Genomic DNA, 16,811 nt, shown 5'->3' with positions numbered 1-16,811 from the left:
GATGAGCTGACCCCCTGTGCTACTTCAATTTCTTTGAAATCGGGCTATTTCAGCCACCTCTTGGGGGAATTAAATATGTATGCATATTCTCAGAAATGGTTTATAATCGCTGTAAATGAAAAATGAGAAACTAAATGGCCTCAAAATAAATGCCTTTTTATCTTGGATAACAATTAACATTAATGAGGACTCACCCGACATTATGCTTAACTGTACTTCATTACATGTGTTGGAAGTCTGTTTTAGAAAATAAAATGCATTTTTTTTTTTTTTTTTTTTTAAATCATCAACTCACTTGTTGGCAGGGACACGAGAGAGGATTGGTTACCCACAATGCTTACCAAGGGTGTAAGAATACAAAACCAAAGAATCAAAAATTTATAATTAGTGCCAGCACACCCTGTGCCTATTAGAAATATATTAGTTAAAGTAATATATTCATAATAGTAGTTAAAGTAATATGCTCATAATACTAGAAGCCTATTACATTTCTAAGAGGGGAGAGGAATCCCCAAGGCCTAAAAATAAACATAAAAAAAAATTAAGATTTCGAATCATCCAGTTTGCTCTGCACCAGTTTCAAACACGGATGCTTCTAGACTAGGCCCATCAGAATTTCCATAGGTTGTCAGGGCCATGGCTGCAGCCACTGCTGAGGTGCTCCCCAGCCCTGTAACTGCAGGTGGAGTATCTGCACATTCCTACCTGGTGGAGTCCAACGATGGCTTTGTCCGTCCCTGGCTGCCCTCTTCCCACACGCTGTTGGCCAGCTCATTCCCAATGGAGGACATCACCTTGATCAGCTCCATGGGCCAGTCGTCCAGGTCTAGCGATCTGACCCGGGAGAGGTGGGTGCCGAGATTCCGGTGGATGCCCGAGCACTCGATACACATGAGGGCTCCCAAGTTCAAACTGGCCCAGTTAGGGTCTACAGGAAGAGACAGGAGCAAAGCTTAGTCAGACTTCCATCAGTCGCTCTCAATGTCCCTGGACTTTCAGACACCTGAACAACCAGTCAGTCCCCATAGTCCCACGGCTGCTCTTGGTGTCAAGGGAGACATGGTCTGTTGCTAGCAGCGCGGTGATCATTTGGACAGAAATACCTTTGGTGATACTTTTCCAGCATCACTCACCTTCACAGGACTGTGCACAGCACAGAAAAGTCGTGTGTTAGATGCCCACCGTGGCCCGCTGATGATGGGGTAAGAAGCAGAGACAGAAACCGGTGACACCACGGCCCAGGTCACACCGAGGCTGCACTAGTTCTCATAACCCCTTTGTTACTGTCAGCCCAGCTTGGGTAAACTTTAAAGACTGAAGAGGCACACTCCTGAGAGAGAGTATGGCCAGCAAGGACCTTGCTTAAGAGGACCCACTGCAGTAATGCACAGGGCTCGACTGGTCACTTGCAGGTAATGCAGAGTTGGATCAGGACCCAGTTCCTCCAGCCATGACTTCTGAGGTGAGCAGTGTCATGTTTCAAGCTGGGATGAACGGCTCATGTAGAGAATGACTTTGGGACAGATCTGTCATTGTGTGAAACTGGATGACATTATCAGAAGATCAGGAACTTGGGTGCAGGGCTGGCTTTGGGCTTATAATTTCTAGGTGTTTGTCAAAGACAGGCTGGCCTCAATGGCTACTGCCTCTCAGTGCTGACATAAAGAGAGGCTAAACCCACAGAGGTAAAACTGCCATTTACCCAAGTCTACCAGAGGAGTCAGCAAAAACTGCTCTGACCCAGTGGGGAGAGTTCCCCGGCTCCCAACAGAACAAATGACCATCGATGACTGCAAGGTGACTAACCAGATGTCAGCCAGCCACGTGTTTAATGTGAGTACATCTCTGCAAGATGGCCGGTTTATATCCCAGAGGAGGCCCTGGCAGAGAGGCCTGTGTTCTCAGAGATGTTCCGATAGGGAAGGGAAAATCTAGGTCTCACACAGAAGCAGAGAGAAGAGGAAACAGAAACAGAGGCTCCATGTGAAGACAGGGAAGGACTAAGTTATAGGTAGAAGACATCTGTTCTGTGGTTTGGCTGTGAAACGTCCCCCATAGGCTCACATGTCTGAACAATTGGTCTCCAGACTGTGGTGCTGTTCTTGAACCAAGCCTCCACTCTTGTCCTTATTACCCCCACACACTGTGGTAGGACTGTACCAATCTTGTGTCTGTATGTTCACATCCTGACCCCTGCAGGCTACCACCTAACAGCAGCCATGGAATGTGGCAGACCCAATCACGTAACACTGAGACTCAAAATCTGCTGTGGCTACCACCTGCCCATGGGGTTAAGTCTAAGGTCTCTGCAGACAGAACCAGAACCGAACCCTTTCCTGTCTCATGTGACAGCCTCACTTCCAGCTCCTCACTGGCATGCTGCTTGCTCTTTGGCCTCAGCTAGAATACCTTCCCTAGAACACCTCTCTTGGTTACCTTCTACCCACCGAACCCCCGATATAATAAGAGACTCTGATAACACATCATATCCAGATAAATACAGAGCAGCCCCACCAGAGCAGAACCCATATCTAAGGGAAAGAGGGATGGTAGAAACTGGATGACAGCATCAGAAGATCTCCTAGGAACCAAGCAGGCTGACGGTCTAAGAACTGACGGTCTGGACGGCACTAGCAATGAGAGCTGCATGGACCAGGAGTCGGAGGCTGGGCTGCCTCTCAGTTTTGTTCTGAAAGGTCTGGTAAGGACCATACGTGTGTAGGGCTCTCCAAGCTCTGGGATTCCCATTTGGACATGCTTAGGGTGGCTGGCAACTGTTACCCCCAACACAGATTTCCACTGTCAGTGAATACTGGACAGAGTTGGGCTGGGTCAGATTGTAAGCTCCCTCTAGGGCAAAATTCTCAGAGACGATGATGGGCCGGCCTTACCTTGAGAGGTGGGTACCACTGACTTAAAATTCACTGGACCAGAATTTCTCCTTATAGACAAGCAGCCCACAGCTAAGGTGGTCCAGTGCCCCCACTGGGACAGATTAAGTGTACAAAATGGAGGAGATGCTTGGTGTTCTGTAGTGATTGTAGTTTCAAATCCCACATTGCACTAAAGTCCCCAAGCTGTATCCGCAACTCCCAGAGGGGCGACACACATGAAATGGTAGGCCAGTGAGACTCTTTAGGTGGGCTTTTCCCAGAGTCACAAGATCTATTACACCAACTGATGTCACCAGTATCTTTGAGTCTCTAGACTCATGATGGTGCTGACTTTAGTCCATAGTCAGCAGAGGGACATCTTTAAAGCTGGTGTCTGTTCCTCTCTTGCCCTCCCTATCAGGCTTCTTCCTAGGGGCATTGCTACAATCAGACAAGTGACCTTCACAGGTATTTAGCACATTGCCTTGACACCCTGAGAGCATGCTCATGCCATACTGCTTATGGACTTTTGGAGACCTGTTTCCTGGCATTTGCACCAAAGTTGGGTTTTTATACCTAAAACTCTTCCCTGATTTCTCTCATACTTCACACCCAGTTTCTTAAGGCCCCTGAGAGAAGTGAGGGGAATGTGAAGGGTGTGGGCTGACAGGAACAGTCCTGCTTGCTACTGTGGCCTGGACAGACTGCTGAGACCCCAGGCTCTTCCTTCCAGGACCTGTCAAAGGGCCCATGATGATATCATCACTTTTGAGAACTCAAAAACAGCATGTGTGGGCTGGATACAGCGTACTTGGTGAATGGTCTTGAACCTCTTTTTCTAAAGCTTCCAACCCTGCCCATCCGCTCATGTGACCTTGTCTACAGTCTGGTCCCATGGCCTCCCCTTCCTTCCCATCCTGAGCATGCGCAGCCCCACCCCATCAGGAAAAACCCATGACCTCCAATTTGCCACATGCTACAGCTCCTGTAAAGCCATAGGTTGGTTTCTTTTTGAGGAATCTTTAGATGCATGCTGGAAACAATTACAGACATCAATCCCTGGATTGGATTTTTTTTTTAAATATGCCTCAGGTTTTGTGCTTTAAAAAAAAAAAAGATCTGCTTTAAGGAAAGTTTTGGATAAAAACATACTTCAAATAAATGCTCTTCTCTTTCCAACTCACGTTTTGAAAGTAAAATTTAAAAACTCAAACAAAAAGATAGGCTTTAAAGCAAATCCAAAGGAACCTGAGGAGGATGCCCTTCCTGCCCTGAGGAAGATCCTGCTGGGCTGTGGTCAGCCAAGCTGTGTGGACAAATGGCTGGCCAGGGCCCTGGGGGGAAGCTCAGTCCTTCATCTGGAGCAAGCCTGGCCTAGTGCCTTGGTGTTTCCTGAGGAGATGCTCACAATCTACCTGCAGGTCTCCAACTCACCCTGCTGCTCTATTCTCATACAGTGAGCTGGTGAGGTCAGGCAGTCTTCCCATACACCAGCTCAGAGTTCTGTCCCTGCTGTGGAATGCGGTCAGTTCACCTCTGCCTATAAACGCATAAAGACCTCACCATCCCTCCTAGTGGCACCCGAGCATCTCCATCACCTTCAGTGTTTCCAGCCAGAGTTGCCACTCATTCTCCTCACCCAGGGAGGCCTCAGTGAGGCTGCAGCCTCTAGTCACATCACTTTCTCATCCCCTATTCTTCCATGGAACCCCACTGACAAGCCAAGTGTGGCAGAAGCTTCCTGAGGTGGAAGGTCTGAGGTCTGAGCTGCCCTTTGCTCCTTCCCCAAGGCTCTAGATGGTGCTGGGTGGGCTTATGCCTTGCCCACTGGGCCCGCTGATGTCATGACCAACGAAAGAGGTGCTGAGTTCCCAGACATCCCTCAAGGGAACCAGCACCTTTTACCTAGTTTGAACTGCACTTCCCCCTTTTCAAGCCTCTATGTGGCAATAAATGGGCAAAGCTTACATAGCTTTTGAGGGTGTAAAATCAGAATAAAAAGCAAGGCTCCACACATGAGGATGGAAGAAGGAAACAGAAAGTGTGACATAAGACCGGGATAGTGCCAAGGGATGCAGCCACTACTGTTTCAGGCCTTCACCCACTGTGATGCCTGAGGCTGAAGCAGGACCCAGAGCAGTCCAGAATACAAGAAATGGCCCACTTCTACCAGGGACGCTGTGTAAAGGATACTGTGTCAAAGTAAAACCCAAACTTAAATATGCCAAGCCCTCAATGCCACCAGCCCTCTCTGCTGGAGCCGATAAGGATGGGGGCATGGTTATCCTGTGCACTTACTTTGGGTGTCACAGTCCACGCAGTGCGAGTTCCCCCTCATGTTACGAATTGACTGCAGTGCCATGGCTTCGCTCTGGCTGGTTAGGCGGGACTAGGTACAAAGGAAGGCAGAAATGCAAGATATGAGCATCCGGGAGAAATCCACACGTCTTCTAGCAACGTCAGAAAAAAATAAAAACAAAAACAAAAACCAAAAACCTAAACAGATTATACACAGGAGCAGCGGTGTGTGATTAACAAACTATTACTCCTTTTCTGGTGTCTGAGGGAAGTCCGTGAGGGAGAGACGGTCATATGTCAGGGTTATTGGTTGAGATGGACTCTGCCCAAAATGAGCAAAGTGCTCAGACCTCGATCGTTTGTGAATGAACCAGAGACTGCTACGCAGAGAAGGTCACTGGCTGACACACCTCCACGGCACATGCCTCCTAGGATTGAAGATAAAAGAAAAAGGAAAAAAAAAATCTGTTTATAGACCAAGGGTCAGGCCTTAATCAGCATACCTGGTTCTTCATCAGGAAACCCTTGACTAAGCCACACATCACAGCCTGGAGAGCCAACCTCATGTGAGGGTCTCTCAGTCGCTGCAGCATCAACTCAAAGTCACTTTCTGGAGTGAGGCAGGGGGATTTATTCTTAAGCATACTTTATGGTCTTCAAAAGAGTTACTTACAAACTAGAATTTGATTATCCAGAGAGCACCTGGCTCAGTGGTTCTCAGCCTGTAGGTTGAGCTCTCTTGGTGGAGTCAAATGACCCTCTCACAGGGGTCAAATATCAGATAGGCTACATATCAGATGTTTACCTTACAATCATAACAGTGGCAGCATTAGTTATGAAGTAGTGATGGAATAACTTTATGGTTGGAGGGGGTCACAACATGGGGAACTATATTTAAGAGTCACAGTGTGAGGAAGTTTGAGAACCCGGCTCTAGCTATTTCTCTATGCGCATCTGCATACACAGGTACCACAGAGCCAGATGGGTATATGCTGCCCTGCAGCTTGCCTTTTCAGCCTAGTAATTCTGTCTGCCACTCAATGCCAACAGAGCCTCTGACTTCATCGCTAAGTGCATGCATATGAGTCCACTCAGTGACGGAACAGCCAAGGTCCTTGACTAAACATTTGGACTGTTCTAACTGTCCTAGACCCTGGACAGAACTGTGAAGACCATGCTACCTGTAAACCTCTACACACATTCCCAATTATGCAACGCAGTAAGGATGGAATCCTGGAAGCAAAGGGGCAGAGTGGGCACGGCACATGCATTTTAAAGGTTTGTTTATTCCATGTGCATTTAACATTACAGTGAAAGCCAAAGCTGATCCGTTTCAGAACTTAGAATCAACTCTGTGTACAAACTCTTTACAAATCGAGGTATCTGGTGCTAAACGGGTAGATGTGAAACAATTTATGGCTTGATACTTAATAATAAATTATCTATTTGTTGCTATTGTTTAATCAGCACCATGGACTACTGTGTTTTTATTTGCTTTTGGAATCAGAAAGCATTAACAGCTTGAATTTGTCCAAAGAGGGTCTCACATACACACAGAGGTCTGCCTCTTTCTTTCTCCATAAACCTGTACAATTCTGTGGCTCACTAGTCAGTTGCTCTGTCTGTCTGGGTTAGATATGGATTATCCACCAAGAGCTGAAATACTGGGTACTGCTCTCTCTAACAGAATCTGGACTTTTCTCAGGTCACCTGTGGTGGGGACACTATATCCCATTTTCTACTCTCACAATCTAACCAGCAGCTCCCCAGGTGAGTATCTGGTGTCCTTGAGTTGCTCATCAGGTCTCCTCCCAGGGGAAGCCATTTCTACAAGTATGCTTGCCCATGAATACAAAGACTTGTATCTGCATCTGGTCCAAAACATTTTACTGTGTGAGCTCAGAATAGAAAGCTGGAAAGAGGCTCTCATGAAAGTAAAATGGGAGAAGCCAACACTGGCCAGAGCTTCTGGAATCAAAGAGAAAGGGGCTTCAGTCAGAATATGTGAGATTAATTTGTCCGTACAACCAGGAATGTGCTTGTCTGATGAGCAGTGTATATCCTCTTTCCTGCTCTGAAGCTGGAATCCCAAGCCTGTGGATGGCAGGTGTCATTGTGCCCATTGGCGAGGAGGGGAGACACACGGTGGTTGGATGGACACATGACATGACCTGGGGATCCAGGGAGCTCAGAATCAAAGACAGTGATTCTCCTCAGTTGGGTATATACTATCTTCTAAGAGAGAAGCAAACCACATAATGCTAATAATAATGGCTGTGCTCTGGCTTACCCTGGCTCAAGAGGTTAGTAAAATAACACACCCTGTCTCTCTGAAAAACAGACTCCCTCTTAATGACAAAGCTGGCCATACATCATGGGCAGAGGTTTCTTTAAATGCTTATAAATGAAACTGCAGGTGGATGGCAATGTCTTTCTTTGGTTTCCAGTCGATCACAGTTTGAAAAATCAAAATGCTCACCAAGAATCTCCATGGGTCAGCAAAGGGTCCTGAGTCTCTGAGGGTTCAAAGACTGAAATGGAAAGAACCCGGCTGGGAAAGACAGGACCAGTACAAGGAAGATCGCCATGTAGCGGCCCAGAAAATGCAGTGAACACACTTTTATTTCTGGCCAAACAACTGCTGGAGAACTCTTTTTAATTACTGAATGAAACATACACCAGACTTTACAAAACAGAAAATTCACCTTGCCCAAACTCCCTACAATCTCCCCTGCGTTTGTATCTCTGTGACATCGGAGACATTTACGAGGGCAGCACAGGGCATCTTTTAAGTCCATGTCTCTTTTTCTGATTTATTCTGCCTCAAACAATAACAACAAAAAAAAGTAAGTATGGGCGCATAAGCAGGCAGAGTCCAAAAGGCTCTATCGCCTACAGAGAAAGGCGAAAGCTTCCCATGTAGCGTTGGCTGCCACAGCAAAAGCTTCACGTTGGACATCTTGCCACATGCAGACGGCCGAGCCAGGACACCAATAAATGCACGGTGTTTGTAGATACAAAGTGGCTTTATCTTTTCAATTACTTAGTTTTTTTTTTCCTCACAAAGCATACCTGGGTCTTGTCATCCACATAAGCCATCTGACGCCTCTGTCCCCCCTGGGGCTCCACTTGGGCCTTCTTTTCCCTTTAATGATCAGCAGCCTTAATTTTGGGGCAGCCTGCTGTGGACCTTACCTTATTCTTGCTGCTCTCACAGGACTGCAGGCTGGCTAGGATCTGGCTCTCGATGGCTTGGACCCATGCGTCTCGTTCCTCGTATGTGGTGGCTTCAAAGTGCCATGTCTGGCCAGTGAGGGACACAATGATAAACTCCAAGTTTTCTTCTTGCTCTGGAACACAGAGGAGGGATGAAGAGCTCACTTTCATAACAGCAGCGCCCAAGCCCATCCTGCCACAAGTGCCTCTAGATTCAATGGCACCGGCATGGGGCTGGTAGCACACATAGGATGGCAGTGCTGAGATCTGAACCACACACTTGCCAACGCTCAAGACCAGCTTCCAAAGGCCAGCAGAGATAACTAGGTTTCAACTGATGCTTGGGGGAAGGAGAGAAAGGAGAGACAGCGTGGGATGTCAGGATCTCTGCAACTTAGGAAAGTAAGTTTGCAACTGACTGCTGGCCCTCGGGTCTGCAGGAGGAAAACGGAGTTAGTTCTGTCAGACGTGAAACCAGCCCATGCAAGCAGTTGGGTGTGGATCCAGGTAAGCTAGGAACACTAAGGTGAGTGTCGTTCGAGGGCCAGGCAAGTATCAATGGGAGCATTAATTCTCACTGTGTTGAAACTTGGACAAAGTGAATCCAGGCAACTCAGAGGGTTTTAGTGAATACAGATCTGGCTGTGGGGCCCACAGAGAGACATCTGCTATGAGAGGGGAAGAGAGGCTGTGTCCATATCCTGTGATACTACCGGCCGCTCTGTCTTTAGGTAAGTTCCATTCCCGAGGCTCATTTCCTCCTCTGTGGATTGGGTACAGGCAGCTTCTAATGTTTAACATACTGTGCATGAGCACACAAGCGCACAGCCTGGCCACAGGGGACTGTGTGTACTCAGTCCGTTGAGACTGCTCAGGAAAATACAGCCAGACGCCAAGGCTGCACCTTCCAAATGCCTCTCAGCAGAGGAGGAGTTTCTAGCATTGGCCTAGCACTGGCTACGTGGTCAAGTGTAGTCACAACGAAAGAGTAACCTGCCGACTGGGTTATCAGTTAAGTATCTCCCTTCGCCCGCCTTGCACAGACAAGGGGACAGTGGCTCTCTTGTTCCCAAAGAACCCCTTTCCGCCTCCTGCATGGGTGCCATCAAGTCTCACTCCTAGGAACTGGGACACTGCCTAGGAATGGGGTGCTCAGGAGGTCCTCAATAACACTTCTACTACCACTACCGCCACAGCACACCACCCCACCGCAGCACCACCACCGGTCACTATGGCAACTTGTGTGTCACACTTGCATGGAGTCTTTCCTGTTCTGAAGACTATAATGTAAGCAAGAGGGCTCGCTCTGAACTTTGAAACAGATGCGCAGGCCTTAACTCTGGAAGATGGGTAAGCACACATCTGTGAAAGCCCTCGAGCTTCCCAGAGAACTCAGCTTGCACTGACCATGTGTATTTTCTTTGGTTCTTGGATTTAGGAGCCTGAGTAGTAAGATTTCAGAAGGGAGGCCCGGGCAGGAATGGCACTCTGCTGTCTTCGAGCTCAGAGAACAAACGAGACCCATGTCTGTGTGGAAGTGGGACACGCCCATGTGCTGTGTTGGGGACAGCTGGGGAGGGGCCCAAGGCCACTGGACATAGGGACTAGTTGTGTTACCATTAAAAAAGAAAACTGACTATACAGTAACTTCAGGCAGGTTTCTCTGAAGCTGACTTGCAGCCATGACTGTGAGCCTCCCAGTTCAGATCTCTGCACACCACTCTCCCTTAGAGGATTTCTGCTGTGCTTCTAGCTGGGATCACAAACTGCAATGTGAGCTGGAGGGCAAGGGCTTAAGTGGCTTGACTGAGGTACGGGCTTGGTCCCAGGGCACTCAGCAACCCCTCCTTGCCTTGGGTATTGGGGGAGTCAGAGCGTGATCTCTGAAGGACCCTACTCTGTAGGGACATGCACACCCAGGTGATGGCTGAGCATCTAGGTCAAGCACAAGGAGATCACCAAGCTGTCTGATTCCAGCTTGGGTAGCTGTAATATTCAGACGAAGCTACTGAGGCACACTCTGGCTCTGCCTTGTCCTGGGAGCCTTGTGCCTCTGTAAGGTACCCAAAGGGGTAGAGTTCCTAGAACACCAGGATCCCATTACATCTAGCAGAACCCACTGAACCACACTGTCATTTTTCCTTCCAGTGGATGTGGATTTCCCTTTGTCCTTCTGTACAACCAGAAGCCTCCCCCCTCCATTCCTGGTGGTTTTACTCTGTGGTACCTCTCTGCTTCTTTATGGCTACCTCTCATACCTTCTTGGGGATTTAGATTTTGTAAGGGTCTTTTCACTCTACTGGAAGCTCCCAGAACCCCTCTATAAATGTCTTGACCACCACGTAGGACGTACACCCTATAGACAGACACCATATACAGTGCCACCTCACACTCTGTGGCACTCCTGTTCTCTCCCTCACAAACACTGCTCTGACACCTCACTTCCAAGCCCCTGACCCAGTCAGGCCGTGGTTCTGCTTGGCCTTTCCCCTCACCCCCGTTTCTCTGAAATAGCTGGCACTGTCTTGTGTTCTCTGCATGCTCAGCCCTGTGGAGTCCCCACTTGGATGGGAGACGGCATCCAACTGGGAGAGTCAAAGGGAGGCCAGACAAGTTATGTGGTGCAAGAACTCACTGGATGTTCCATGGAGTGTGCCTCCCGCTCTGGAGGTGGAAGTGGGTTGTACGAGCACCTTGCACGCCTGTACCTCTCACCTGGCCCATGTTTTTATAGGGGTCTTGAGTAAAGTCTGCTCGTCCATTTTGAAAAAGAGGAATTTTGGGGAAGACAGCGAAGCCGAGAAATAATGTGCTCTGTGGGTACACAAAGCAATCTGAAAATTCAAGAGCAAAAATGTTTTGAAACCAGAAACTTTCTGAGTCTTGATGTAGTAAAGGATTAATTCCAGAACAAGACAGATGTTAACCCACAAAGCCTAAGCACACTTTGTACACAAGAGGTGTGGTCCTGTCCTCTCCTCTGGTGGAGGTCACTGAGTGCCATCAGCACATTGCATCCAAAAAGTGCTAGGAGGCCCATCAGCTTCCAGGGCTCAAGCCTAGATGTGTCTGCAGCCAGCTACACCGTCCTACCCCACAGCTGGTTACATGGGATGCTTTACTGTCTTTGTGGCCTGTTCCACTTTACAGGTTTCTGTCACTTGGAACAAGTACTGATGAAGTCAGTGTACAGGTACTGGCGGGACCTGCCAGGTACCAGTCCACGCTTACGGATGGCACCCCAGAGGCCTCCAGACTTGGTCCATGCTCAGACTTGTACAGTGTGTCGGCGACTGAGAAAGCAGATGGCCCAATGGAACGCTCTCCTCCCTGTAATGCTCACACATTTCACCAGGTGACACAGTGCCAGGAGATTCCCCAACAGCCAGAAGGCTGTGTTACTTTATCAACTGATGGTTGATGATATTAGGTTTTCTTAGCAACCAGCTTTAGAGATGACTATAAGCACAGTTGGCAGTGTGGGACGGATCAGTCAGAGCGCTAAGCACCACTGTCCTCTATTTATTGGCCTTTTGAAACTGGGCCTCAAGATCCTGCCTTGCCTCTGTCTCCCAAGGAGTGAGAGGACAAGTGTCCCTCACCAACACCCCCTCACCCCAAAAGACCAATGCTGAAAGAGTGAGAAGGGCCCATTTTGGTGTTTTATTCTTGGTGTCATTTGCAGACACAAAGTGACTACTAATGACAAGGATGGTGGCTTATGCAGAGTTTGCTTTAAAAGGACTCTCAGGTTGTAGAAGACTCCGTTGGCATGTATGTTAGAAGCATGTTCTTAGTCTGAGGCATCCACAGAAGTACAAAGTTATTTCCCACCCCAAGGAGAAGCCCAAAGGCCACCTCACCCTAGCCTGAAGCTCCAGGCTATGTACATTCTGGTCCCTAGCTCACTGAAAGGGTGATTAGGCTCCAGGGGACCCGAACAGTTTTCTGTGTTAACGGTTGGCTGTGGAAAGGTCCACTATAATAGCATTTTAGAGCCATGAACCTGTCGAAACCAACCTGCCCAATTATTCCCAATGACATTAATAACACCGGATATCGCACTAATTGTGTCCAGTTTCTATGCAGACGAGGCCCCGGGGGGCTAATTTTGCCTCCTCAGGGGCGAGCATCTCAGCCATCAGACCGGCTTCACAGGGAATCCCTCCTCATTACACAAGTCTGGGCTGTCAAACTTTTTTTTTCCCTTAAAGGTTAATGGGCCAATCAGTCATCAATTATTTTTGTGGAATTCTAGCAGACAAAGGGTTAAAGGGCTACAGACAGCTGAAAATAGTTCAAATGTGCGGCGGCTGTTTTTAACAGGAGACATCTGATGAACACAGAGAATGGGGAAGGGGGGCGGGAGGGATGGAGAAAAGCTGGACACTTCCTGATACCGGCCTCACAGATAGGATAGAAAAGACAGCTTCTACCAAGACCCCACCAGAGCCATGCTCCAAGGTGGTGCAACCCGAAAGGGAGCAGAGTGGGTTGGTTTTCCAAGCTGAAAGGATGAATAGCCTTCAAGGGACACTTATTTCAGTCTGTTCTCTGGAGGGGGAAGATGGTCTCCCAGGCTGCCTGGAGCCTGGAATCTGACCCAGAGGTCCACCTAAGATTCCGGCTATAGGGAAGAACCTGCTTCCTGCTGCACTGATGAACAGGCTCTTGACAGGAGCTAACACGGGCATCCCTGCATAGAAAGGAGGGTTCAGATGAAGGAGGAAGTATCTGCATAGGTATGGCTGATGCCAATCACCAGATGGGCACCATTGAGCATGATCAGAAAACAAAAACAAAAACAAAAACAAATAAACAAACAAACAAACAAAAACCCAGCCAAGGCTCTCAGGGAGAAGGGCATCTGTCCTTGGTTTCTGCCACAGAAGGACGGGCCTTTGGTAGGACACACCATATCTCTACTCAACACAGATACTACCTCTGCCTTTGGCCACCCCTCCATTCATGAACATTAGTTAGCAAGGGGATTCTGCAGTGGGACATCCTTGGGGGAGAGGGGTTTCTCTTATACTGTTTATTGGGTTCCTGAAAGCAGGTCATTTTGCCTCTCTGTAAAGACTCATGCCTGTGTGTGGGTATGTGTGAGTGCAGGCATTCAGAGGTCAGACTGCTTGAAGCTGGAGCACAGAGAGCTCGCAGGTACATTCTGTGGGTACTGGGAACTGAACGTGGGTCTTCTGCAGGAGCAGCACGCACTCGTAAGCACTGAGCCATCCATCCTCTCTACACTCTTTCTGGCCAGTCATATCAGCATTAGCTGGCTAGGAAAGACCATAGCATGCTGCCCCCACCTTCCTTTTCTAAGGGAAGATATTCCTGGGATCTAAAGAGCCCACTGACTACTGTCCTTGATGTAAACTGTAAACAGATGGACAATGCTCACAGTTTCAGGATCTCTCACCACTGGGGCCCTGTGTGCCCCAGAGGCAATGTCACACACAGCCCCATTTTTTGAGCAACATGTGTAGTACAAGCTTCAGTGTTTGTCCTTTAAAAACTCATGCACACTTGGTATGTAGTTAAGGTATTTTATCAGATGGTGGAAACCACCTGTTTAAGATCTTGAGGGTTTTTACAGTCACACCCTCCTTATAGCTCCCCCTCCCACTGAGGGTTTTACAGCTCCCCTCTCCACTAAGGACTTCAGGGGCTCCGCACCCTCCAGAAGAAGTGCTTCAAGCTTATCTGGGCAGCCTTTGGAATGTAGGGGAAGAACCTTAATATATGAGCCCGGCAGGCGCCAAGCAGTACTTCTTCTCGGGGAGAAGTGTCTTATCTGTGTAGTCCTGGAATGCAGGGCATAGGTCCTGAGATGCAACCCATGTTGGCAGCAGCCAATCGATTTAAAAGTCAACTAAACCCGCCAATACTTGCATGCCTAGTCACCATCGCTGTAGCCCACCCGTTACTAAGTGTATAAAAACTATACTGACAAAGAGGGCTAGGGGTTGCCGCTCCCTGGATGTGGGCCACCCCAGTTCACTGGACTAATAAACCTCTTGCTTTTGCATCAATCTCCAATCTCTTATCTCATTCATGGGAGCCTCAAATAGATAAGACTCAATCTGGGTCTTACAATGTCAGCTCAAACCCACCATAGCACAAAGGTCAGCTTTGCTCTTAAATTTCCTATTTCTAAAGGGAAAGATGGATACGATGAATGTGATGGCCAAACAGTGTTCTCTGCATATTTACTGCTGGGAGGCTGTCTATGTTTTTGTTGTTCAGGGTCCCCTGGGCTCCCACTCGATCTCTGCCCAGGCGTGCTGAGTGCTCAGCACGGCCAGCATGGCTAACCTTGCTTTTCTTTCCTTGAAGCCAATTCTGGAGCACAGATTTTATAATCTGGCTTCAGCTCCTGTTTGAATACTAGGTCTCCAGTTGGCAGAACTGTTTGGGAAGGATGAAGAGGTATGGCCTTGTTGGAGGAGGTGTGTCACTGCGAGTTTTCAAAAGCTTCTCTCCCTGCCTTGTGGGTGTATCTCAAGATGTGAGCTCTCAGCTACTGCTCAGCACCATGGCTACCTGTTTGCCTGCCACTGCCATGCTCCCCGTCACAATGGTCATGGAACTCAATGTCAGAAAGTATGAGCCCCAATAACCCCTTTCTTCTGTAAGCTGCTCTGGGCATGGTGTCTTGTCAGTAACTAAGGAGAGTGACTAAGGCAGTGCATTAACACAGTCAGCGCTTAGGTATACTAGCTTCTGCCAATCTGTCCCTATACCGACAAGTGATTTTCTGCAGAGTGAGTCTTTGGGTTGGACTTTAGTATAAGTCAGAACTCCACAGACCAGACCAGTCTGTCTGTCTCTAGACAGAAAAGACCTCTGTAGAGAGAGCAGGACCACAGGGGCTTTTGGACGTTGGGCCATTTCTGAGTCTGGCTGATCTGTAGTGTAAGGTCAACTATATCCAGGCACTCTTCTCTCTCTTGACTGGCAGAAGGGGTGGGCTCTACATACTGAGTAGCGCTCACTGCTGCCACCCCCTCGTTTCTTTACTTCACCCTTTTATCCACAGATTAGAAATACTTCTCTATGTTCAATAGGCTAACAACATTGTCACTCTGGTCCCTTAGCCAATGAGTCCACTTGTCTCTGGCCGCTAGGGGAAGGCAGCTTTGTCAGCTATGTCGCGGTGATTTGGAGGACTACTGCCATAGAAGGCCCCTGGTTTTCTTACATAATGTTTCCTGGTTCCTAGGCACTCTCTAAGAACCATCTGCTACAGAGTCAAACACTCACTTAACATCTAGACCTCTTTTTTGCTTGGGCTACTAAGGGGGATGGTTAGCACATCACAGTGCTAACAAGCTCTGGGGCTTGCTCCCCAGGCTTCCAAGACAAGTTAAAGTTGCAGTTCCTGCTGAAGGAATCACACTCGTCACCAACCATAGGTTAGAGTTTAGTCATGAAAAGGCAGTGGAGCTTTAACCCTGGACAGTACAGGTGTTACCAAGTGTCTGCCTCGCTTGCAAGAATAAGCAGCCCAGAAAGGGGAAGGATAACCCATGCCTGTCCTAATAAAAACAGTTTTATACATTCTGGACTTGTCTCCCATATGGATCTGGGGGGAGGGGTGGAGGGAGGGAGAAAGAGAGAGAAGAGAGACTGTGTGTGTGTGTGTGTATGGGGGGGGTGTCCTGGTACAAACAGCTCAGCAGAGGGTCTGGGGAACTTACCACAACCTCATTTCCCATGTGTAATGCAATACCTACTTGTCAGGGGCACTATAAGGACCATTAACAACGTGGTCCAGGGACCAGAAGGAAAAGAAAGTGCATAAAACAAACGAACCCAAAACAGTCCTTTGGTGAGATCCTGGGCTTCAGGCACAACCCTGACTGTCTCACAACCTGTATACCCAAGATGGCTCTACAACTTCTTCAGGTTCCTACCAAACACTGGGTTTAATTGGTCCCCTCCTGATTAATAAAGTCAATTTTTCTGCCTAGGGAACCGAACTTTGGTGCAACCATATTTTGGTGTTTTCTGGGAATCCCTGAATAAGGCTACCAAGTGGAAAATGTTAAAAAACATTACATTTCAAGATGGGCTTTTCAAATTATCTAACAAAAGTCAGAGGGTTAGTTTACAGACAGCGGTCATGCGGTATACGTTAATTGCCTGAAATCAGAAAAAATATTTTGTTCATTTATGGAATTATATGAATTTTGTAACAAATTATTAAATGTTATATGGCACAAGGTAGTAAGCACACACACACATATGAGGAGTAGCCCTATTGTTCAAATGAAAATTCACAAATATAACCACACACAGAGCAGCTTACTGTGGCTAGAAATATGGGAAAACTGGAAGTGTGCTTCCTGCACTCCAACATTCATGGCTTCCTGTGTCTCAATCCCCACAGCTACTTGCACCCCAATCCCCGCGGAT

At 48.0% G+C, this 16,811-nt stretch overlaps 1 protein-coding gene across 4 annotated transcripts in view; it reads right to left on the bottom strand.

The window, feature by feature from the left end:
- AGAP1 (ArfGAP with GTPase domain, ankyrin repeat and PH domain 1) overlaps nt 1-16,811 on the bottom strand; it is a 414,013-nt gene that overhangs the window by 46,911 nt on the left and 350,291 nt on the right. For all 4 annotated transcript variants that reach the window (XM_080932933.1, XM_080932934.1, XM_080932935.1 and 1 more), the window contains 3 exons: nt 8,367-8,521; nt 5,172-5,262; nt 706-928 (listed from right to left, as the gene is read on the bottom strand). In XM_080932933.1, the coding sequence (XP_080789059.1) occupies nt 706-928; nt 5,172-5,262; nt 8,367-8,521 (469 nt within the window). The remainder of the gene's footprint in view (nt 1-705; nt 929-5,171; nt 5,263-8,366; nt 8,522-16,811) is intronic.

This window comes from Micromys minutus, assembly GCF_963924665.1.
Source record: "Micromys minutus genome assembly, chromosome: 19".
Lineage (NCBI taxonomy): Eukaryota > Metazoa > Chordata > Mammalia > Rodentia > Muridae > Micromys > Micromys minutus.
The sequence above is the reverse complement of the archived record's forward strand: the minus strand, read 5'-3'. Positions and strand labels throughout refer to the sequence as shown.